The 26,034-nt window shown below is 43.6% G+C and overlaps 1 protein-coding gene across 1 annotated transcript in view; it reads right to left on the reverse strand.

The window, feature by feature from the left end:
• Positions 1–544: 544 nt before the first annotated feature.
• ELP3 (elongator acetyltransferase complex subunit 3) overlaps positions 545–26,034 on the reverse strand; it is a 123,336-nt gene continuing 97,846 nt past the window's right edge. Inside the window, exon 15 of the mRNA XM_068973815.1 lies at positions 545–1,758. Within this exon, the coding sequence (XP_068829916.1) occupies positions 1,682–1,758 (77 nt within the window). The 3' untranslated portion in view covers positions 545–1,681. The remainder of the gene's footprint in view (positions 1,759–26,034) is intronic.

A 26,034-nucleotide genomic window follows, 5' to 3' on the forward strand; every position in this document is an offset into this window, starting at 1 on the left:
AATTAGTAAAGAAAAGGACACACTGATTGGAAGTAGAGTGTCCACATTAAAAATAATGACTAAGTGCCCCTCTTCCCATGATGCCCATGCAGGTCCTCCTTCAATGGTAAGACTCCTTTCCCGGGTGTCCAGGCCATACTGACTGGCTGGGTATGTGCGGATCTGTTAGTTCTAAAGACTGCACTGAAAACCATCCTTCCCTAGGTAGTTTCTCAGTTATCTGAGAGAGCTAGTGTCCTCAGTTTGGCTCAAAACTAAGAAGTAGCTGAATTCCCTAAACGGCGCTCATGAAAAGCCTCTGCAGTTCCGCAGCGAGTCGACAAGGGAGCCGATGCCATTTGCCTGGTAGCATTTTAACAAGATGGCAAACAGCACCCAGGAGGAAATGGACAGTGCTGGAGACAAGAAACCCGAACCTGTAAACTCACGGCAGATGTCACTGTGTTTACAGGGAGAGGAGAGAAAAAGCCTTATATGATTCTTCCTTGTGTGTTAAAGATTTTATTTTTCAAACCTTTAGAGGAATCAACTCCCTTTAGTAAAACTTTTTGTAAAATGCCACCGAATCCCAGGGATGCAGGTTAAGCCATGCTCTTAAGAACAGACCCTCTCCAGGCTGAGTCTCCTTAATAACAGCTTACCTGGAAGTCACAGAGAGGCAGTCCCAGAAGACGATGCTTTGAAAAAGCCAACCTTTCTCCCATTTTTAGATTTGGGCCTGTTTCCAGTATTTTTTTTTTTTTTTTACTTTCATATATGAGTTTAACTCTGACTTTTCTCCATTTAAAACTGGAAGAATTAAAATGCAGGGAAGAATGGCTGTGTCTGTGTGTCTTGACTTAGGGACACACAAGCTCAGACGTGTGCGGCAGACTGCCTGCTCAGGACAGACCAACAGGGACGCCAAACGGTTCTCTGCGTGGAAGTGCCGCCCATGGTGTTTTGCAGTTGTCAAGTGTGTGGGAAGTACAGGCAATAAAAATCCTGAAATAAATGGATGTCTGTAATGGCCCTTTGTCGACGGTAGCCTGTGAACTGAGAAAGGCTGGTTTCAAGCTGGAACCCTCACCTGTTCTCTCCCCATCACAGTTATTTCAAACAGCAGCGCAGGAACCACAATGATTGCCATTAAAACGAAAGCTCATTTTTTAAACTAGTGCTGGAATGAGTACGTATTATAGTAACAGAACAGAGATCAACGTCTGACAGTTTTCACATGATCCCAACACGACTCTTTGTCTATACTCTATATAAATAACCTACCCCTAAGTTTACTTCTAAGTGACATAGCCAGTTTTAGTTCATGAATCGTGGTGTCCAAATGAGCTGATTAACTTGCTTTTTGTCTCTCTGCCTGAGTCACGGTTAGGTCATTTGCAAGTCTCATGCAAAACCGAGAAACTAGATACAGGAGTTAAGCCTCGAAAACAGGTGACCTCTTGAGAACATGCAGGAGCGGGTGGTGTGGGGGGGCTCTGAGTGTCCAGGTTCCATGGGCTTGGTCAGCAGAAGCCTGACCCAGCCCTAAGCAGGGTTTCCAGGCTCCAGGGCGAGGGGGAGCCTCCTGCCAGGGGCTCAGGGAGGTCCGTTTGCTTTGCTCAGCTTGTGTGCTGAGTTTTCAAGACATCCTGGATCCATTTCCTGCCAGGGAGAAGATGCCTCAAGGTAGACTGGTGTGGTGTTACTCTAGCGTCTTTACCATGTATGGACCTTGCAATCTGTAGCCAATCTTTCTGTAATAGTTCCTGGTGCCGACCCCTGTGAAGAAGCAGAAAAAACAGAAGTCAGAGTCTATTAAGCTTAATTGTGCGTGAGTGCTAAGTCACTCAATCATGTCTGACTCTCTGTGACCCCGTGGCCTGTAGCCCGCCAGGCTCCTCTGTCCACGGGTTTCTCCAGGCAAGAATACTGGAGGGGGCTGCCATTTCCTCCTCCAGGGGATCTTCCCGACCCAGGGATCGAACCCGCAACTCCTACGTCTCCGGCACTGTTAGGCGGGTTATTTACAACTGCTGCCGCCTGGGAAGCCCAAGTGCAACCTTAGCAGCCCTCAACAGCCAGCACACGCGTCCCTCTGAGTTGTCTTCCTCCAGCCTCCCACTCACTCACAGACCGAAGTCCATTCCAGATCAAATCTCATTTTAGTAAGTCTGGAACTGTTATGAATTCTGAACTCAAGTTGCATTAAAGCATAGAAACTGTGTTGCAGAGCTGATGGGTTTACAGCCCTGTGGGCACCACGCAGCACGGCCTTAGATGTTACAGGTGAACGGCGAGTGATGGACCTAAAGTGTGCGATGTCCACACTCCGAGTGAAGCCAGACAGCGTCATGGTTTCCTGGGAGGCTGAACAAGAGGACAGGTGTGGGATGTGGGGTCTCCGCAGCCTCGATGTCCTGACCCAGAGACGTGTCAGTGCCACTCACTCCTCCAGAGCGACCATTTCCGCAAAACAATGTCAGTGACGTTAAATCAGTGGTACTTAATTTACACCTGTTTTATAGGTTTTGAGGGGTATTAATTTGGTGTATTTATTTTGATATACAAGCAGTTTAAGCACCAGGAACTTATGCTGACTTTTTATTTGCCTACGTTTTAAGGAACATTAGCTGATTTAAGTCAACTACGAAAGGTCTGTAAACTTTTTCTTCTTGAAAAGGAATCTACATATTACTTCCATTTGAGAAAATTATTGTAAATGGTGTTTCTCTAATAAAACATGAACACATATAAGAAGCTGAGCTCCCAGGAGGATAAACTGTGGTTTATGTGGTATTATCTATATGCTGCTAAGTCACTTCAGTCGTGTCCTACTCTGTGCGGCCCCACAGACGGCAGCCCACCAGGCTCCTCTGTCCATGGGATTCTCAGGGCAAGAATACTGGTGTGGGTTGCCATTTCCTTCTCCAATTATATATATGAGCGGTTAAGAGTATGGGCTTTTGATCAGTTAGACATGGGTTTAAGGCCTAGACCTGTCGTTTTAAGGGCTGTGGCTTTGGCCAATTATTTAATTTCCCTGAACCTACATTTTATCATCTGTAATAATGTACCTGTATCTTAAGGATGGTGAATAGTAAATGAGATGGTCCTTGAGATGTGCTTAAATCCAAGAGTCTGGAAAAAGTCGTTTCTTCTGAAACACTGGCTGCTGTTATTATTTTAAAACTTTGAATGATCTGGTATCTGATGGTTTTTCTAGCTTCATCTCTTGCTACTATTCTCCCTGGAAACACTATGCTTCAGCCTTGGTGAAGTTTTAAGTTCCCTGTATGTCTGGCTCTTTACCTAGCTTCCAGGCTTGGCCCATGCTGTGCCCTCTAGCAAATGAATTAAACTCTGGGAAGGGGCGTGGGATCCTCTGATCTGGAACTGGTTGGTCAGAGGCACGCTGACAACCTAGACTTGTGATTCGCATCCAAAGTGGGGGTGGTCTTGGGGACTGAACTGTGGGGTCTGACGCCATCTCCAGGGAGCCAGTGTGAGAACTGAGTTAACTGTAGGCCACCCAGCTGGGGCCACAGAATCACGTGATGTGTGGAAAACACTTCTGGTGTCAGTAGCATTGCAGTCTTACTCTGTGTGTAACGTAAAGGAAGACACTGGCATTTTTCCTTTCAGTGCTTTGCCCCACAGCTCTCACCATGGGGCACTGTGATGCTGGTTGACCTACCCCTGTGGCGGAAGCTCTATGTACCTTGTTCGTCACTTTGTATTCCTGCTGCTAAGTCACATCAGTCGTGTCCAACTCTGTGTGACCCCATAGATGGCAGCCCAACAGGCTCCTCTGTTCCTGGGATTCTCCAGGCAAGAACACTGGAGTGGGTTGCCATTTCCTTCTCTGATGCATGAAAGTGAAAAGTGAAAGTGAAGTAGCTCAGTTGTGTCTGACTCTTCACGACCCCATGGACTGCAGCCTACCAGGCTCCTCCATCCATGGGATTTTCCAGGCAAGAGTACTGGAGTGGGGTGCCATTGCCATCTCTGTTGTATTCCTAGTGATCAATATTGTGTGTGAAATCAGGCCATTGCTAGCCCTCTGCAGTCTAACCTCATTCTTTAGCCCAAACATTTGCTATTTAGGAACAGCCTTCCCATCGTATTTTGTTTCCCATCCCTTTTCAAAATCTTTCAAGTATTATGAAAACAGAACTGAAGTTGATGTGATGGAGGTTAACAACAGAATTGTCATGTAGTAAGAGGTCACTGGAGAATTTCCCAGGATTACTGATATTTTGTCTTGTACAATTTCACCTTGTCTTTGTGTTCTAATCATCATTTCTGTTCAACACTGTGGTTTGGGGTAGAGCTGGGGGAAGACAGAAGCATGAACAAATAATGGGTCAGGCTGCTCAGAGCCACTGGGTCCAGGAAGACATCTCATGCCTCTCAGAGGGTAGGTGCGTGCATGTGTGCGTGCTGTCACTTCAGTCCTGTCCAACTCTCTGCAGTCCCATGGGCTGTGGCCCGCCAGGCTCCCCTGTCCATGGGATTCCCCAGGCGAGCACACTGGAGTGGGTCGCCATGCTCTCCTCCAGGGGCCCTTCCTGACCCAGGGATCGAACTCAGGTCTCTCATGTCTCCTACATTGGCATAGGGTTCTTTACTACTGGCACCACCTGGGAAGTCCCCCTCAGAGGGTACACTTTGCTGCTAAGTCACTTCAGGCGTGTCTGACTGTGTGTGACCCCATGGACGGCAGCCCACCAGGCTCCCCCGTCCCTGGGATTCTCAAGGCAAGAACACTGGAGTGGGTTGCCATTCCTTCTCTAATGCATGAGAGTGAAAAGTGAAAGTGAAGTCGCTCAGTCGTGTCTGACTCTTAACGACCCCATGGACTGCAGCCCACCAGGCTCCTCCATCCCTTTAGTGTTTGCATTATCTCCTAAAGTTCTGTATCTGTAAGCAGGTCCTACGTCCCAGCAATCACATTCCCAGAGTGAAAAGAGAAACAAATACTTATAGCCAACAAAAGACAGGATACTCGTAACATCCAAAACAGGAAATAATCCAAATATCGATCACTAGTAGAATGGATAAAGTACAGGATGTTCACGCAATGGAATGCTAATACGGCAACAGGAAAGCAGAAACTAGAGCTACCTCCGACACCATGGATGAATAGCACAGATCTAATTTTGTACAAAAGAAACTAGGTATATGAGTCCATCAACAAAAAGTTCAGAAACAGACAAAACGAATTTTATGGTGATACCAGAATACTGGTTATATTTGGAAGACAATAAGGATTGACAGACGGAACAAGGGAGTGTTCTGGAATGCTGAAAATGGTGTATCTTGATCTGGGTTAGAAGTTATTTAATACATGGGAACTTACGCATACACACAAATTACATGGTATACTGAAAACACTGTACTTTATTCATGTACGTTATAGTTCGATTAAAAAAATCCCATGAGGGTGTACGTCCATTTAATAGACGTTCCATGAGTTTTGACAGCTCTATTTACATAAAGAATTCAACAACATAAGGAAAAAGGACGAGAGGTAGGCGGCTAAGAAACCATTACCAGAGGGACCAGTGTATCACACTGATGTCTCTGGAGTCATTCAACGCAGAGCTTTCTGTTTCTAGAATCCTAGAAACACACAAACATGCTAGAAATGACTTCTGTCATCCTTTCTTCCACTTTAAAGTTTGCATTCAAACTGAACTTTGCTCTGTCACATGACAGCGTTTGGCAGAGGCACCCTAAGATTAAAGCAAGCGTCTCCTCACTCCAGCTGCAACGCACAGACTGTAGCATAAATTAAGGATTCTGACCAGAAAAGTGACATGACTGACTTACCTTTGAAAGAGGTGGCTCTGAATGCTATTTTGAGAACAGAAGGAAAGTTCCAGGAGGGCAGGGTTTTTAACCTGCAGAATTGCTTGTACCCAGAGCAATGCCTAGAGGTATTTGTTCAGTAACCAAGGGCAGGGGGTGGCTTCCCTGGTGGCTCAGATAGTAAAAGAATCTACTGCAATGCAGGAGACCAGGGTTCAATCCCTGGGTCGGAAAGATCCCCTGGAGGAGGAAATGGCAACCCACTCCAGTATTCCTCCCTGGGAAATCCCATGGACAGGGGAGGCTGGTGGGCTACAGCCCATGGGGTCGCAGAGAGTTGGACAAGACTGAGCGACTGAACTGAGCAACTAAGCACATATACACACAACCAAGGGCAGAAACAGGGAGACCAGTTAAGAAGCTATTGCAACAATCCAGGTAAGAGATGGAGGTGGCTCCAAGAAGAATCATAGTGGTGAAGAGTGGCGGAATCTTGAAATACTTAAAAGGGAGAGCTAGAAGAATCTGCTGAAGGATGTGAAGAGAGGGGCCTAAGATGACTCTCAGGTTTTTGGCTGAATAAGGATAGATCTGGAGAAAGAATGGACTGCCAGTTAGTGAGACTGGGAGATGCTGGGAGGAGCAGTGGGGAGGACACCAGGAGCTTGGCTTTGGCTGTGCTGCAGGTGAAATGGCTGTTAAGACATTCGAGTGGGGATGCTGAGTGATATGTGATGGTTCTGGAAGCCTTTCTTGCTCTTAGATGGTCTCTTTTCATGTATGTTCTTTTGGAAAGAAATTCATTTTCCTTTTTTCTTAATTGAAGTATAGTTGATTCATAATACCAGTTGCACACGTACAACACAGTGACTCAAAATTCTTAAACCGTACTCCATTTAAAGCTATGATAAAACGTTGGCCATGTGCCCTGCGGTATACAATATACCCCTGTAGCTCATTCATTCTATACGTGGTGCTTTGTGCCTCCTAGTTCCCTACCCCTACTTTGCCGATCCCCAGTGGTGACCACCAGTGTGTTCTCTGTATCTGCGAGTCTGTTAGAAAGAAATTTCTGGCTGGGGCAGGTAGCTTACGAGGGAGTTGGCTAAGGACGAAGCAGGTGGGTGGAGGCTGGCAGAGTGGGTAGCTGAAGACAACCTGGGTCCTTTTTGATGCTGTTGAATCATGAAGTAGCCAATCTTAAAGCTGCTTACCTAGGAAGCTGTTGTGAAAAATGTTTTGTGTTTGGTGTAAGCCATTTTGTTTGGTACTTTGGGGCACTGTAATAACACATAAGACAAACATCATTTTAACCATTTTTAACTGTACAGTTTACTGGCATTAAGGAGCTTCATACTGTTGTTCAACCCTCACCACCATCCAGTCTACAGCAGTAAAACTGAAAGTCTGCATCTATTAAACAGTAGCTCCCTGATTTATACAATTATTGCTAGCTAATAAAAACATCCCCTAAAATTTTCAGAAATATAACTGGATTTTTTAGAAAATTGAAGTACAGTTAATTTGTAGTATTGTGTTAGTCTCAAGTATCCAGTGAAGTGATTCAGTAATAAACACACACATACAAGATGTTGAGTACAGTTCCCTGCGTGGTACAGTAGGTCCTTGTTGGATATCTCTATCCCTTCCCCCCTTAGTAACCACACATTTGTTTTCTCTGTGAGTCTATTTCTGTTTTGTAAATAAGTTCATTTGTATCATTTTTTTAAAATTTCACATATAAGTGGTATCTTTCTGATTTCACTTAGTACAATCATCTATATAGGTCCATCCATGTTGCTGCAAAAGGCAATATTTCATTCTTTTTTATGGCTAATATTCTATTGTATGTATGTGAGTCACACACACTCCCCATACATTCATCTGTCAACAGACATTTAGGTTGCTTCTATGTCTTGGCTATAGTGCTACAGTGAATATTGGGCCTCATGTATCTTTTCAAATTAGTTTTCTCTAGATATACACCCAGGAGTGGGACTGAAGGATCATATGGTAACTCTATTTTTAGTTTTTTAAGGAACTGCCATACTGTTCTCCAGAGTGGCTGCACCAGCTTACATTCCCACCAGCATTCCCTTTTCTCCACATCCTCTCCAGCATTCATTATTTGTAGACTTTTTAATGATAGCTGTTCTGACTGGTGTGAGGTTGGCTTTTTATACTTCTAATTTTATAAAACAGATGTCATTTCCCATGGGCTTAAAGCAATCTATTATGGAGAATTTCAAACAACAGAAGTAGAGGTGATATTAGACTGAACCTCCAAATGCCCAGCACCCAGCTGGGTGCCATGATGTGGCACACTCCAAGTGTGCTGGTTAATGAACAGCTTTACTGGGGTACAACTCAGCACTCCTCAGTTAAGAGTCCCATGGGGGACTCCCCTGGGGTCTAGTGGTTCAGAATCCATCTTCCAATGCAGGGGATGTGGGCTGGATCCCTGGTCAGGGAACTAAGATCCCACATGCCATGGTGCAACTAAGCCTGCATGCCACAACTAGAGAGAAGCCTTTGCTGTAACTGAGACCCAGTGTAACAACAACAACAAAAGTCCCACTGAGTACAGACTCCCCAGTTCCCAACTTCTGCCCTCATACAGAAGACGCCTGGAAACTATTACCAACTTGAGGGAGGAGAGACATTCAGGCTTTGCTTGCTATGTATCTTTTTGAAGGAAAGGCACATTTTCACAGAGGAGGCAGTGGCAACCCACGCCAGTGTTCTTGCCTGGAAAATCCCATGGATGGAGGAGCCTGGGAGGCTGCTGTCTATAGAGTCGCAGAGTCGGACATGCAGCGACTTAGCAGCAGCAGCACATTTTCAAGCTCCGATCCTTGTTTTCAGTAACATCAGTAGCACTGAGATGGGAAGTCTACTTCCGGCCCACCAGGGAAGCTGTCAGTATTTTGGGGAGAGAAGTTTCATCTTTAGCCAGCCTGGACTCTCACCTCTTACTTAAACAAAAATATTCCCCATTTGTATCTCTCTGTGCCTCCTGTTTCTTGAAAGATAGATTTTCCTCTGTTTCTACCCTCTGCAGAACAGGCTGGCAAAAGTATTAGCATTCTCAGCCAGCTTAGAAGGGAAAACGCACCATCACTGCGGTGGGTGGAGGCCATGCTCTGCCCCTTCCGCTCTCCTTGGTTAGCAAGGCTCCTCGTCACAGTAACTTTCCTCTTGTGAGACGGCCAAGAAAAAGCAATTACATCTCACAGCTGACGTCAGCCGAGCTCCTGGACTGACGTGAGCAGCTGTCTCACAGGCTTCTGCCCTTGAGGACAGACAGGCAACGGGCTGTCTCCAAAGTAAGCGAGTTCTCTACCCGGTGGCCTGCGTGCGGCTCTGCCAGTCCCTGGGCTGGCGGGTGAGCAGGGGTGACCTCTGTGCAGCTGACCTCAGGGAGCCTGATTGACAGAACCCATGGCTGGCAGCAGAGCCTCCAGGACAAGGAGGAGGGGGCAGCCCACGAACTGGAGGCATTTCCCCCAGGTTTACTGGGAGCTGGGTGCTCTTGGCAGTCGGCCTTGGAGCAATAAGCCCAGAGGCCACAATGCAGAAACAGCTTCCCCACCAAGTACTGACCTGACCGCCCTCTGCTCCTCTCATCCCACCCAGAGCCAGCAGTGTCCTTTGCTTTGATTAAACCCTCAGCCTGGGGCTGCATGGGCTTTCCAGGTGGTGCAGTGGTAAATAATCCGCTTGCCGATGCAGGAGACATAGGCTTGATCCCTGAGTTGGGAGGATCTCGTGGAGAAGGAAATGACACCAGATGCCTTCGAGCCTCCAGCCCCTCAAGGTGGACAAAAACGCCTCTGTTTCCACATCACCTCTCCCTTTCTTTGAAACATGTGTACCATTTTAGCTTAACACAGTTTCAGCTACTTTAAGTGTTGATGAAAGAAAGGAAATTACCCCAAATGTACAGGCCAACTGCCTCAGCCACCAGCCACAGAGCAGCTTAACTGTGAGCTGATCAGTGCTGTTTAATAAAGGGGGAGGGAGGGAATCACACAACCTTAAAAAGGTGAAATCAAAGATGAAAGTGGAACAAACCTCACTGTTTACTCAAATTCTGTGCTGTGTGTGCTTAGTCGTGTCTGACTCTCTACGACCCCAGAGACTATAGCCCGCCAGGCTTCTCGGGCCTCGGTCCATGGGATTCTCCAGGCCAGAATACTGGAGTAGGTTGCCATTCCCTTCTCCAGGGGATCTTCCCAACCCAGGGACTGAACCCGAGTTTCCTGCATTGGCAGGCAGACTCTTTACCACTAGCACCACCCGGTAAGCCCTTAAATTCTACTGATATGTATTAGAAAAAAAAGGCATTCTATTTTTACACAAATAGAGGAAGCAGGCAAAAGAAGTCAATTAGTCAAGGTGATACCTGATTAGGCTTCAACACTCTGCTTCTCCATGTTACTACAGCCCTTTCTCTCTAAGGGGTAAATCCAATACCAAAGTATAGCAGATGAAAATAAACACATTTTTCCTTTAAAAGAGAAAATAAGTCAGAAGCAGGAAATGAGCCTCAACCCCGCTTGTCAGATTCACAATCAGTTACACAATCACAATTCTGACTAACTCCATCGCAAAATAACAGCAGCAACAACTGTAGAGCTGAGTGACTCTAGAGTATAAAGCTAGAGGAGGCCACTCTGTTTGGAGCCCTCACATCCACGCCAGGCACGCACGCTAGATGCTCGGCACACACCAGCGAGACTGAGGTTGCTATCCCGGGAGGCGCGAGAGGTGCAGAAAGCGCCCTACCTCCAGGTCACACACCTGGGAAGTACAGGAGCCATAACTCAGAGCCAGCTTGACTCCATGGCGAGCAGCGTGTTCCCAAGGAGCCCCGGCGCCTGTGTTGTGGGTGATGCCGAGCCCGCTTCCCTTGCTCTCGGCTGTGAATGTCTCGTCAGCCCTGATAACAATGGCACATCCATTTTTATTCCAGCAGAGAAAGGACAGCTGACTTGTCGCAATCACCTTAGCTTCTCTGTGTCCAGTTTTTCGCTGTCCTCTGTTTGATAAGGTCACCATGTTTGTTTTACACAGTGGTTTATTTCCATTTCACCAACAAGGGATCAGTGAAAAACAGAATAATTACATACACGGTTCTGGTAACACAGTTTTGTACTGCCTGCCGGTGTTAACAGACGAGGCTCTTACAGACGTGAAAGCTACTGGGAAGGGTGTACCATTTAAATAATTTTGATAAATGTCGTCACCCTTTTTAAAATGAAGAGACACATGATATAGAGATTTGGGGGAGAAAAGCAACAAAGATGGAACACTGATGGAAACTAGAGGCTACAGGATGAGGAGACCAGGCAGGAGTGTGTGCTGAGTCGCTTCAGTCATGTCCAACTCTTTGAGACCCCCACGGACTGTAGCCCGCCAGGCTCCTCTGTCCATAGGATTCTCCAGGCAAGAATACTGGAGTGGGTTGCCATTCCCTTCTCCGGGGAATCTTCCCGACCTAGGGAATGAACCTACATCTCTAACATTTTCTTGCATTGGCAGGTGGGTTTTTTTTACCACTGACACCGCCTGGGAAGCCCTAGGAGTATTTAAGCTTATAGAAAAGGTGACTTCAGGCTTGTGGCAGACTAAATGGCTAGGACCAACTTTTTAGCTGCAGACAATTAAAAAATGTCCACAAAACTAAAAATGCTTCCACTAGAAAAATACCCAACAGCTACTGATGATCAGGCAGGAAATAGGGAGAATATGTGAGCTCTGAGAAGGGAGTAGAGCCTTTTCTGCCTCAGTGGTGATGCCAACCCAGAAAGGGCAGCTGGATCCACAAAGGCCAGCTGGAGGCAAGAAGAATGGGATGAGGCACATGGCTACCAGAGGCATCAGCTGCAATACCCTGTTATCTCTCTTTCCTCCACGAAGAGCTGTCTCTATGGTACAAGGAAGGTGAGGAGCACCCATCATCGAGGTCTTGAAGTATTCCTGAAAGCAAATTCTCTCATAAGATGCTCAGCAAATAATAAAACAGTGAGGTAGGGACACACCAAGACAAGACAACAAAAGAAAAGAGACCTCAGAGACTCTGCATTTGAACTTATCTGACATAGACTGTAGAAAGGTTCTGCTTACTACATACGTGGAGACGGATGCTGGAGTTAGTGTTTAAAAAATACAAGAAACTGTAAAACATGGTGTAGCAGAGTTGAAAAAGATACCAGAAATCCAAGAATTAAGAACTAAGGCATCAGCGGACGAGTTTAATGGCAGGTTAGGCTTAATCAGTAAAGTGGAAGATCCCCTGGAGAATGAAATGGCACCCCGCTCCAGGATTCTTGCCTAGAACACCCCCTGGACAGAAGAGCCTGGTGGGCTACAGTCCACGAGGCTGCAAGAGTCCAACAAGACTTGACTTTGGACTGTTGTTGCGTAGTCACTAAGTCAGAAGAAACTTCAACAACAAAGCATGGAGAAATAGAGAAATGGGTGGGGGCACAGGACGTGAGACACAGTGGGTACAAGGAGTAGGTCTAACATGTTTAGCTGGAGTCCCAGGATGTGGGGGGGGGGGGGACAATGGGATAGAATCAGAGAACGAAAATTACTTGGAACTTAAAAAGTCAACCACCAATTAAAGAAACTCAGTGAAACCTAAGCCATCCCAAGAAGATGAAATGCACATCTAGAATCATAGGAAATCTAGAGAAAATAAAGACAATCTAAAAATAAAGATACTTTAAAAAAAATCATAAAAGCAGGCAGAGAAGATCCTCAAAGGCAGACATCTGACTGCAGAAAACAGTGGAAAGACAGCTTCAAGGAGCTGAAAGAAAACCCAAGCCCCATGCTAGACTCACTGAAACTTACTTCAAGAATAATCAGAATACAATATTTCATACAATTAAAATGAGAATAATTAGCTACCAACAGAATTTTACTAGAATAAATTCTCCAGGTACAAAGAAAACAATATTGGCAAATTACCCAAATAAATACTCATCAGCAGTAAAACAAGTAAATTGTGATATATATCTACATCATGGAATCCTATATATCAGTGAAGGTGAATAAACTACCCTTAGATAGATGCAGCAAAGGACTAAAGAACAAAGAAAGTGGCAAATACACTAGTAAATCTAAATGAATACTGACTGTACCTAACAGTAATTATAACAGTAGTAATAACAATATCTTGGAGATTTTTGAAAAAAATATATCTCATACACAGATACTTCAGAAAAAAGAACATCTGATGAAAAGGTAGTCAACTTCATTAGTCATCAGGGAATGTAAATTAAAACCATGAAGAAACACCACTATAAACACATCATATTGAACAACTGACATTCTCATACGAGTGAAAAATGTTAGCACTTTGGAAAACTACTTTGGAGACTCTTACAGTTGAACATATATATTCCCTGAAATCCAACAATGCCATTCCCGGGTATATATTCCAAATAGATGTGTGTTTATGGGCCACCCCAACTGGAAACTAACCATATATCCAGCAAGAGTAAGACAGGTAAATTGTGAGGTATTTGTATAATGGAATCCTGCCTATCAGTGAAAATGAATGAACATTGCCACATACCATGTGACCCAATGTCACACCAAAATAACCAGAACAAAAATGCACCAAAATGATCTCACTTATCTAAAATTAAACACAAAACTATATATATAAATGATTCATAATTAGGGAGTAGAATATAAAGAAACATCCAAGAAAATAGGAAAAAAGAGGCTCCTGAGGGAAGGAGGAAAGCAAGGGGAGAGACAGGGACTAAGACTGGGTGGGGTTAACAAGGGTATTGGATGTTGGTTCTGTTCTTGACCTAAATGAGGACTGGTTAAACAATTCATTTTTTAGCACTTAATGAACTTTGCTGTCTACTTATTACAGCTTACTGTCAACTTTTAAAAATGAAAAAGAGAGGTAAGATTAAGTTATTTGACCTACATGAATGCTTATTTAAATGGGGAAATAAATCAATCTTTCATGCATATGGAAATGGGGAAACTTGGGTTAGAGATTCCAACTGGACATAGAAAGAACATGAAATTTGTAATGTGACTTAATAAATGTCTGACCAATGAAACAATTTCTTCCTCTTTTGAGTATATACTGGGTTTTATCTCCTGGACTTCTTCAAGGCAAGAAAAACTCTGGCCTAATAATAATGGTAGGTGCCCAATATGCTACTGAAGAACAGTGGAAAAATAACTCCAGAAAGAATAAAGAGATGGAGCCAAAGCAAAAATAACACCCAGTTGTGGATGTACTGGTGATGGAAGGACAGTCTAATGCCATGAAGGAAATACTGAAGAGGAACCTGGAACGATAGGTCCATGAATCAAGGTAAATTGGAAGTGGTCAAACAGGAGATGCCAAGAGTGAACATCGATATTTTTGGAATCAGTGAACTAAAATGGACTGGAATGGGTGAATTTAACTCAGATGACCATTATATCTACTACTGTGGGCAAGAATCCCTTAGAAGAAATGGAGGAGACTTTATAGCAAAAGGAGTCCGAAATGCAGTACTTGGGTACAATCTCAAAAATGACAGAATGATCTCTGTTTCCAAGGCAAACCATTCAATACCACAGTAATCCAAGTCTATGCCCCAACCAGTAATGCTGAAGAAGCTGAAGTTGAACAGCCTATGAAGACCTACAAGACCTTCTAGAACTAACACCCAAAAAGATGTCCTTTTCATTATAGGGGACTGGAATGCAACAGTAGGAAGTCAAGAGATACATGCAGTAATAGGCAAATTAGGCCTTGGAGTACAAAATGAAGTATGACAAAGGCTAACAGAGTTTTGCCAAGAGAATACACTGGTCATAGCAAACACCTTCTTCCAATAACACAAGAGAAGACTCTACACATGGACATCACCAGATCGTCAATACTGAAATCAGACTGATTATATTCTTTGCAGAATATGAGTATGAGTAAACTAGTGGAGGTGATGGAATTCCAGCTGAGCTATTCCAAATCCTAAAAGATGATGCTGTGAAAATGCTGCACTCAACATGCCAGCAACTTTGGAAAACTCAGCAATGGCCACAGGACTGAAAAAGGTCAGTTTTCATTCCAATCCCAAAGAAAGGCAATATCAAAGAATGTTCAAACTACCGCACAATTGCACTCATCTCACATGCTAGCAAAGTAATGCTCAAAATTCTCCAAGCCAGGCTTCAGCAATACATGAACCGTGAACTTCCAGATGTTCAAGCTGGATTTAGAAAGGGCAGAGAAACCAGAGATCAAATTGCAAACATCTGCTGGATCATCAAAAAAGCAAGAGAGCTCCAGAAAAACATCTGCTTTATTGACTATGCCAAAGCCTTCGACTGTGTAAATCACAACAAACTGTGAAAAATTCTTAAAGCAATGGTAGTACCAGACCACCTGACCTGCCTCCTGAGAAATCTGTATGCAGGTCAACAAGCAACAGTTATAAGCTGTACATGGAACAACAGACTGGTTCCAAATCGGGAAAGGAGTAAGTAAAGGCTATATATTGTCGTCCTGCTTATTTAACTTATATGCAGAGTACATCATGCGAAATGCTGGGCTGGATGAAGCTCAAGCTGGAATCAAGACTGCCAGGAGAAATATCAATAACTTCAGATATGCAGATGATACCACTCTTATGGCAGAAAGCTAAGAAGGACTAAAGAGCCTCTTGATGAAAGTGAAAGAGAAGAGTGAAAAAGTTGGGTTAAAGCTCAACATTCAGAAAACGAAGATCATGGCATCTGGTTCCATCACTTCATGGCAAATAGATGGGGAAACAATGGAAACAGTGACAGACTTTATTTTTGGGGCCTCCAAAATCACTGCAGATGGTGACTGCAGCCATGAAATTAAAAGATGCTTGCTCCTTGGAAGAAAGGCTATGACCAACCTAGATAGCATATTAAAAAGCAGAGACATTACTTGGCCAACAAATATCTGTCTAGTCAAAGCTATGGTTTTTCCAATGGTCATGTATGGATGTGAGAGTTGGACCATAAAGAAAGCTGAGCACCGAAGAACTGATGCTTTTGAACTGTGGTGTTGGAGAAGACTCTTGAGAGTCCCTTGGACTGCAAGGAGATTAAACCAGTCAATTCTAAAGGAAATCAGCCCTTAATATTCATTGGAAGGACTGATGCTGAAGCTGAAACTCCAATATTTTGGCTACCTGATGTGAAGAAGTGACTCATTGGAAAAAACCCTGATGCTGGGAAAGACTGAAGGCAGGAGAAGGGAACAGAGAATGAGATGGTTGGATGACATCACCGAGTCGATGGACATGAGTTTGAGTAAGCTCTGGGAGTTGGTGATGGACAGGAAAGCCTGGTGTGCTGCAGTCCATGGGGTCACAAAGAGTTGGAAATGACTGAGCGACTGAACTGAATAATGTAAATATTTTCATGTTTGAATAAGAAAATTAATTAGAAACCTGGAAGTTCTTTCCTGCTCTTTGACACTACTTTTGTTTTTTTACTACCTTGTCTTTTTACTACATGGGGCTGTGTTTCACAGCTAGTTTTGTGTTTTACTGAATTAAAATTGAGCCCACATCATATTCCTAGAGCCAAAGTTGAAACAAGTGAGAAATATGCTAAATCTATCCTTTGATACTCAAATCTCTGATTTTCCTGATTATATACAAAAGATTGAGATAATGATTCATGATCACTTAATTTGAAAAAAAAAATCAGTGAAATAAAAACAAACTCAAAAAACTTTTAATTGCTTTTGGGTTCAATTAATCAACCATTTCGCAAGTGCTTGATATATGACTAGCACCATTAATGCAAGGAAAATACATTCATTAGTTTCATTTATTTGCTACTGAAATGAGATTTTATTACATCTCATTGATCTCTTAGCCAAATGGTGATATTTTGCTCTTCAACAATACACACTGATATCATAGTTGGGGAAAGGTTTTTCTTTTGAACCTTTTCTTTTTTGCTTGAAAACGTTTTTCTTTTGGCTGAAAAGGAGCCAATTAACTCAATGACCCTGCATCTTTCAAAGATAATTTTTTTTTCTGTTCTGTTAAAAAGAAACTCTTAGTAGGTTACCCATATATAATCTTAGCTCTTCAAAGCAGTTGGTTATCACAAGTCATTAACACAGCACATTTATTCTCCATCAGAGAGTATCCTAGGAGAGGAGATTCAGTCAGTTACCCAGCAACCTAAATGTTCCCCTGTCTGTTTTGAAATGACTATACCAAGACAACAAAGTGAAAATGAAGAAAGAATAAAACCAGGGAACTTATAAAGCAGGTGTAGAGACTAAATAGAAGCTACTGTGGTAACTTAAAATAGAGTGATGCTGAAGGGTTATCCCATAGCTCTTGGGTTTATTCTTCACTGGGAGTCTGACGACTTCACAGGAGGGCCTACAATCATCCAATTCAAAAGTCAGTGGCTCTGTTCCCACCAGCACAGAAAGTCTGCTAGGTCACAGATCCTTCCCACTACTTTGTTTATGCCCCAGATCATCAGTGCGTTTCTGCAGAAGTTAAAGACTGCCATGTTAAAGACCAGGTAGGAAGTTAAAGACCAGATAGGAAGAAGGATCTTTTCTATTTATAGTCTTTTTTTTTTTTTAAAGGTAGATTTTAAGAAGGAAAATGATAGAGTAGAAAATTCTATAATTTAGTCCCTCTACTGAAATAACCAGTAGCTGGAAAAACACTTAAAGCCAACTATTTGGGGACACCAGAACCTGAGAAGGTACTTACAGCAACCGGGGGAGTTCTTGATGAAGCGAGAAGCTGCTGAATTTGGTAGGAGGGCAGCAGAGAGAACCACCTACCACCCTCCAGTGGGCAGCTGGGGCGAGTGGACAGTAACAGTATCTATTTAAGATTTGAAGATCTTACAGTAGGTACTGGTACAAATCCACTACCCATCTTTTTCAGGTCCAGACATTTTAAGGAAATCCCTATCAGGTGACAGGCCCACTGCAGAGATAATGAGACAGAAATTTCAGTGACCACATGCAACAAAGAATACCGAATTTGCAAAAAACAGTTTGAAAAAAATACAAATGGATGACTCAGCCCTCAAGGGCAATCCCTGAGGAAGGAGAGAATCTGACTTTTATTATTCTTGAGTGTGTGTGGTTCTAAATAGAAAATTGCAAAGCATACCAAAGACTTCCCTTGTGGCTTAGCTGGTAAAGAATCCGCCTGCAATGCAGGAGACCTGGGTTCGGTCCCTGGGTTGGAAAGATCCGCTGGAGAAGGGAAAGGCTACCCACTCCAGTATTGTGGCCTGGAGAATTCCATGGACTGTATAGTCCATGGGGTCCCAAAGAGTTGGACACGACTGAGCAACTTGCACTTTTTCACTACCAAAGACAGGAAAGGAAGGCCTATTCACAAGAAAAAGAGAAGCTGACAGAAACTATGCGTGAGGTATCTTAGACACTGGAATTACTAGGCAAAGGTGACTATTAATTACCTTCAAGGAGACAGGGGAACCACGGGCAAAGAACTAAAGGTTCACAGACAACTAAAGCAAACGCCAACATGTGGGACTGCATCAAACTAAAACCCCTCTGTACTGCAGAAGAAATGACTGGCAAAATGAAAAGGCAACCTACAGAACGGAAGTATCTGCAAACCATATATTGGATAAAGGGTTCTTATCCAAAATATATCAAAACTCACATAAGCTGAACATTCTGATTTTAAAAATGGGCAGAACTACTAAAGAAACATCCTTTTTTTTCCAAGGATGACATCCAAAAGGTCAATAAGTAAACGAAAAGGTGTTCAATACCACCAACCATCATGGAAATGCAAGTCAAAGCCGCATGACCACCATCAAGACAACGAAAGATAACATGTGCTGGTGAGAATACCAAGAAAAGAGGAGTGTTGTATATATACCACTACTGAAGTGGAAGTTGGTACAGCCACTATGGAAGACCACAAGGAGCTTCCTCCCAAATTTAGAATTACCATATTATCCAGCAAACTCCATACTTGGGTATATACCCCAAAGAAATAAAAACAGGGAGACATAGGCACACCCATATTTATTGGTAGCATTATTCAAATAGCCAAGATATGGAAATGACTTAAGTGTCTGTCAGTGGGTAATGGGTTAAAAAAAAAAAAATCACACACTGAAATATATTTCAGTCCTAAGAAAGGAGGAGAGCTACCTATACACCATTTTCAACCACACAGATGAACCTTGAGGACATTATGCTAAGGGACGTAAGTCATGCTAAGTTGCTTAAGTCGTGTCCGACTCTTTGCAACACCATAGACTATGGTCTGCCAGGCTATAGTCACAAATTGATAAAAAAAAGTTCAGCTCATCAAGGTTTAAAAATTATATATACACACCTAACAACAGAGCCCCAAAGTATCTGAGGCAAGAATGGACAGACCTGAAAGGAAACTTTGTTCTGCAATAAGAGTGGGAGTCTTCAGCACACATTTTCAGTAATGGAGGACTGGAACACCACTTTAAACCAATGAGACCTAACAGAACACATCTCCTAGCAACAGCAGAACAGACATTTTCCACGGAGGATACGGAACATTTTTCAAGTCAGATCATGTTATCAGACCATAAGACAAGTACTAATAAATTTCAAAAGACTGAAATCATACAAAGTATGGGGAAGAAAGTACAAAGGAAAAAGAAAGACTCAAATCGCTAAAATTAGAAATGAAAGAGGAAACACTATTACTGACTTTACAGCAAGAAAAAGAATTATGAGAGTATGATAATAATACGAATATGTATGTACACCAACACACTGGATAGCCTAGTGTGTTAACACCAACAATTAACACCAATCCTTCCCAAACAAACCCAAAAAAATGAAGAGGGACACTTCCTAACTCATTCTGTGAGGCTAACAAAACCATGATATCAAAGCCAGGCAAACCCGACAAAGAAAACTACGGACCACTATCTTTATGAATATCTACAGGAGAAAATATTTGTAAATCACAGATCATTTTAGAGTCTAGTAGCCAGCAAATATTAAAAATTCTTACAGCTCATCGACAAAAAGATAATGACCCTAACACAAAATGAGCAAAGGACTTGAACAGACTCTTTTTAAAAAAAGATCCACACAAAGAAAGCACACGAAAAGATGTTCAATGTCAGTTTAGTCATTAAGGAAACGTAAGTCAAAGCCACAGCACAACGCCACTTCACACTCGTTAGGATGGTTATAAAAATGAAGATAAGTACAGACAAGGATGTGGAGAAAATACAACCCTTGTGCACTGTTGATGGGAAAATCAAATGATGTGCAGCAGCAGGAGGAAGCAACGGGGCGATTCCTCAGAAAGTGAAACAGAAGCACCAGTAGCCCAGCAACCTCACTTCTGGATACAGACGCAAAGGAACGGAAAGCAGAGACTCAACAGATATTCATACATCAATGTGACAGCAACATCACTGACAACAGCCAAAAGAGGGCGACAGCCCCAAAGTGCGTGTGTGCGCGTGTGTGCGTGCGTGTGTGCGTGCGTGCATGCGTGTGTGTGTGTGTGTGTGTGTGTGTGTATAGCACAGCTGAACCTTGAAGACAGTACGCTAAGTGAAATAAGCCAGACACGAAAGGACATATGTTGTATGATTCCATTTCATAGAGACAGAAAGTAGACTGGAACTTACCACGGGCTTGGGAGATGGGGGAATTGGAAATTGCTGCTTAATAAGTATGGCGTTTCTGCCTGGAGTGATGAAAACGTTTTGAAAATAGGGGTGATGGCTGCCCAACACCATGAATGTAACTAATGCCACTGAACCCTACACTTTTTAAAATGGTTATAACAGCAAATTTTATGTTAGTATATGTACAATTTCCCAAAGTAAAGCGGGGGGAGAGGAGACTTTAAGGTGCATTAACTATCTTCAGTTTTTTATGGGGAGGAAGGAATGTGGATTAGGATCCAATCTCAAAGCAGGCACCCTCGGTCTAAAACTGGTCTTTTCTATTCCATAACCTAGGAGGAAGACATAAAAGGTCAACATTATAGATCTTTAGGCAGGCCTGTAGGGGGAAACAGGAACGTCCTCACGGAAGAGATGGCAGACGAAGGTCAGCTGCAGGTGTGGCCTGCGGGGCCCGCCTGGCAGATTCTGCTTAGGACCAAGTTAGGTGTAACTGTGCCGCCTTGACGGCTGTATGAAAATCTGGATATCAGGATTAGGACTAGAACCTTTGAGTCCAGGTATGCCCAAAGAGAGTCCATCCTGGGAGAAGGCTAAATGAAGTTTCCTGTGGAAAGGGACTGGATGCCTATTAATCACAAGTTAATAAAAATGTATTTGATCACTTAGTATCCAAAGATAGCCACTACCAGATCCTGTCTTTTTGAGAAGTGGAATTTTTTTTTCTTTTCCCTTTAAATCTGGGCTGGCCCAATGACTTCCTTAACCAACAGAATGGGGCAAAAGCCACATCGTGGCAGGTAAAGTGACCCTCAGGACTTCCCTGGAGGCTCACTGGTAAAGAATCTGCCTGCCAATGCAGGAGACACAGGTTTGATCCCTGATCCGGGGAGATCCCACATGCTGCAACTTCTGAAGCCTGCACGCTGAGAGCCCGTGCTCCACAGTAAGAGGAGCAACCGCGATGAGAGGCCTGAACACGACCACTACAGAGTGGCCCCCAGCTCACCGCAAGTAGAGAAGCCGGTGCGGCAATGGAGACCCAGCGCAGCAAGTACATAAATAAGCAAGGAAAAAACAGAATGACCCTCTTCTCCCTGAAGGTGGGGTAGACGCACTGGCTCTCTTCTGAGACCAGGTTGTTAAGACTAGGGCTGCCATCTCAAAGGGGTTCTGTCTCTGTGATCACTCTGCTGGGGGAAGCAGGTGGCCACGTGATGAGCAGCCTTAGAGAGATGGTGGTCCTAGGGAGGAACACTGGCCCTGAGACCAGCAGCCGGTGAGGAACTGAAGTCTCCCAAAGACCACACAGTGAACTTGGAAGTGGACCCTTCAACCCCAGCTGAATCTCTGAAATTACAGCCCTGGCTGACACCCTAACTGCAGCTTTATGAGATGCTCTGGGCCAGAGGCACCCAGCTAGATTCCTTCTAGATTCCTGACCTATGAAGACTGAAATAACTGCTGTTTTCAGTGACTAACATCTGTGGTTTTTTAAAAAATTACACAGCCATAAATAACGCACATAAGATGTTCTACAACTTCTATGCCTCTGAGAGGCCAGCCTTCATGCCAGGAGAAGCTCAAGCGTGTGGAGAAGAACTAAGGTGCTCATGCTGACAGTCTCAGCAGAGCACACTCGCTGCCGCCTAGAAGAGACTCCGTATGCGTCACCCCGGCAGCTGCCAACCGTTTAAGGCACTGCAGCTGAGGCGCTGACATCATGGATCAGAGACAAGCCATCTTCCCTATGCCCTGCTGAGTTTCTGACCCTCAGGATCACTGAACAAATAAAACGGTTGTTCTAAGCCACTAAATGTTGGGAGGATGTGTTCCTCTGTAATAAATGACAACTACTAATTAGGATTTGCAGTAAGAGCTAACAGACCACACGGGGTATAAATCTGGGGCTTCTGACTGGTGTACCAAACATCAGTGATTCCTTTACCAAAGGGACAAACTGAGCAAGTGGATGCTTCGGGAGGTAGTGAGGTGCATAAGCAAGCATTATCCTGTGGCCACAAGCTAAAATCTAAGTCCATCACCTAATGTCTTAAAAACGTGAGTTGTTGGTTCGAGACAACAGTTTAAGCCAGGCTCATGTGCCTTGACTTTGGGCCACACGCTGACTGACACCCGAAGGCTGGTGAAGGTTTACACGCTCAACGAAGACCAGCAGTGGGACAACTAGGGCACCAGGCATATCCTCCAGCTATGTGGAGTGGCCAAAGGGCATGTCCCTGCACATCTGTCCCTGACAAAACGTGGTCCACTGGAGAAGGGAATGGCAAACCACTTCAATACTCTTGCCTTGAGAACCCCAGGAACAGTATGAAAAGGCAAAGAACTATGACACTGACAGATAAGCGCCCCCTAGGTTGGTAGGTGTCCAATATGTTACTGGGGAAGAGCAGGGAGGTAGCTTGAGAAAGAGTGAAGAGGCTGAGGCAAAGTGGAAATGATGCCCAGTTCTGGATGCGTCTGCTGATGGAAGTAAAGTCCGATGCTGTAAAGAACAATACTGTGTAGGAATCTGGGATGTTAGGTATATGAATCAAGGTAAATTGGAGTTTACGTTGACACTTTAGGAATCAGTGAACTAAAATGGATGGGAATGGGAGAATTTAATTCAGATGACCATTATATCTACTTCCCTTAGAAGAAATGGAGTAGCCCTCATAAGCAATAAAACAGTCCAAAATGGTTTGTTTCCAAGGCAAATCATTCAGTATCACAATAATCCAAGTCTACGCCCCAACCACTAATGCCGAAGAAGCTGAGTGGTTCTATGAAGATCTGCAAGATCTTCTAGAACTAACACCAAAGAAAGATGTCCTTTTCATCATAAGGGGCTGGATGCAAAAGTAGGAAGTCAAGAGATACCTGGAGTAACAGGCAAGTTTGGTCTTAGAGTACAGAATGAAGCAGGGCAAAGGCTAATAGAGTTTTGCCAAGAGAACGCACTGGTCATAGCAAACACCTTCTTCCAACAACACAAGAAATGACTATATGTGGACATCACCAGATGGTTAACACTGAAATTAGATTGATAATATTTTTTGCAGCCAAAGATGGGGAAGCTCTATACAGTCAGCAGAGTCAAGACCAGGAACTGTGGCTCAGATCATGAACTCCTTATTGCAAAATATAGACTTAAATTGAAGTAGGGAAAACCACTAAGCCATTCAGGTATGACCTAAATTAAATCCCTTATGATTATACAGTGGAAGTGACAAATAGATTCAAGAGATTAGATATGATAGAGTACCTGAAGAACTAGGGATAGAGGTTCATAACGTTGTATAGGGGGCGGTAACTAAAACCATTCCAAGAAAGAAACGCAAGAAGGCAAAGTGGTCACCTGAGGAGGCTTTACAAATAGCTGAGAAAAGAAGAGAAGTGAAAGGCAAAGGAGAAAGGGAAAGATATACTGAGTTAAATGCAGAGTTCCAGAGAATAGCAAGGAGGGATAAGACAGCTTTCTAAAGTGAACACTGCAAAGAAATAGAGGAAAACAACAGCATGGGAAAGACTAGAGATCTCTTCAAGAAAATTAGAGATACCAAGGGAACATTGCATGCAAAGATGGGCACAATAAAGGAAAGCAACAATATGAGCCTAACAAAAGCAGAAGATATTAAGAAGAGATGGCAAGAATACACAGAAGAACTGTACAGAACAGGTCTTAATGACCCAGATAACCATGATGGTGTGGTCACTCACCTAGAGCCAACCTGGAGTGTGAAGTCAAGTGGGCCTTAGAAAGCATTCCTACCAACAAAGCTAGTGGAGAGGATGGAATTCCAGTTAAGCTATTTCAAATCTTAAAATATGATGCTGTGAAAGTGCTGCACTCAATATGCCAGCAACTTTGGAAAACTCAGCAGTGGCCACAGGACTGGAAAAGGGCAGTCTTCACTCCAATCCCAAAGAAAGGCAATGCTGAAGAATGTTCAAATTACCATACAATCGCAATCATTTCATATGCTAGCAAGATTATGCTCAAAATCCTTCAAGCTAGCCTTTATCAGTATGTGAACCGAGAACTTCTAGATGTTAAACCTGGATTTAGAAAAGGCAGAGGAAACAGAGATAAAATTGCCAATATCTGCTGGATCATAGAAAAAGCAAGTGAATTCCAAAAAAAATCTACTTCTTCATCGACTACGTTAAAGTCTTTGTGAATCACAACAAACTGTGGAATATTCTTAAAGAGATAGGAATACCAGACCACCTTACCCACCTCCTGAGAAACCTGCATACAGGACAAGAAGCAATAGTTAGAGAGTGAAGAGGAACTAAAGAGCCTCTTAATGAAGGTAAAAGAGGAGGGTGAAAAAGCTGGCTTAAAACTCAACATTCGGAAAATGAAGATCATGGCATCCAGTCCCATCACTTCATGGTAAACAGATGTGGAAATAGTGTCAGATTTCATTTTCTTGGGCTCCAAAATCACTGTGGACAGTGACTGTAACCACGAAATTAGAAGACGCTTCCTCCTTGGAAGAAAAGCTATGACAAACCTAGATAGTTTATTAAAAAGCAGAGATATCATTTTACCAACAAAGGTCTGTATAGTCAAAGCCATGGTTTTTCCAGTGGTCATGTATGGATGGACCATAAAGAAGGCTGAGTACCAAAGAATTGATGCTTTCGAACTGTGGGGCTGGAGAAGACTCTTAAGAGTCCATTGGACTGCAAGGAGATCAAACCAGTCAATCCTAAAGGAAATCAATGCTGAATATTCTTTGGAAGGCCTGGTGCTAAAGCTGAAGCTCCAATACTTTGGCTACGGGATGTGAAGAGCCAACTCATTGGAGAAGACCCTGATGTTGGGAAAGACTGAGGGCAGGAGGAGAAGGGGACCAGGAGGAGAAGGGGACAACAGAGGGCAAGATGGTTGGATGGCAGCACCAACTCAATGGACATGAGTTTGAGCAAGCTCTGGGAGATGGTGAAGGTCAGGGAAGCCTGCTGTGCTGCAGTCCACAGGGTTGCAAAGAGTTGGACACGACTTAGCGACTGAACAACAAAAAGGAAGAGGGTGAGGTGGTTACATAGTACCACAGACTCAGTGGACAAGAATTTGAGCACATCCCCTGGAGGACAGAGGAGCCTGGTGTGCTGCAGTCTGTGAGGTCACATGGAGTTGGACATGACTGACTGACTAGAAAACAACAACAATGTCCTGCTGGAATCACAAGCGTCCCAGCTAAAAGGCTCCATAATATCAGCATCTTGGCTGCCGCTAAAAAAGGCAGCATCAGTCTTTTCAGCATTATTTAGTTATCTGCTCACCCAACCGGCAAGAATTTGCCAAATCCTTCCCTCTAATTGATCTCAAAGAGAAGAGCCTTATCAAACTGAATGGGTTAGAGCAATGTCAAACACTCGGAGAAAAGAACAGTACCAAGCACACAAATGTTACAGTGATAAGGAGTTAAGACTGCAACGAACTATAAAAGGGCCTTTGTGACAGACAGCAGACGGTGACCACTGCAGGCTAGACTTCTGAGGAAGGCGTCCTTCCACAGAAAAAAGCCTGTGAAGCATGTAACAAAAAAGCAAGCCTTT

This window comes from Capricornis sumatraensis, chromosome 6, assembly GCF_032405125.1.
Source record: "Capricornis sumatraensis isolate serow.1 chromosome 6, serow.2, whole genome shotgun sequence".
Classification (NCBI taxonomy): domain Eukaryota; kingdom Metazoa; phylum Chordata; class Mammalia; order Artiodactyla; family Bovidae; genus Capricornis; species Capricornis sumatraensis.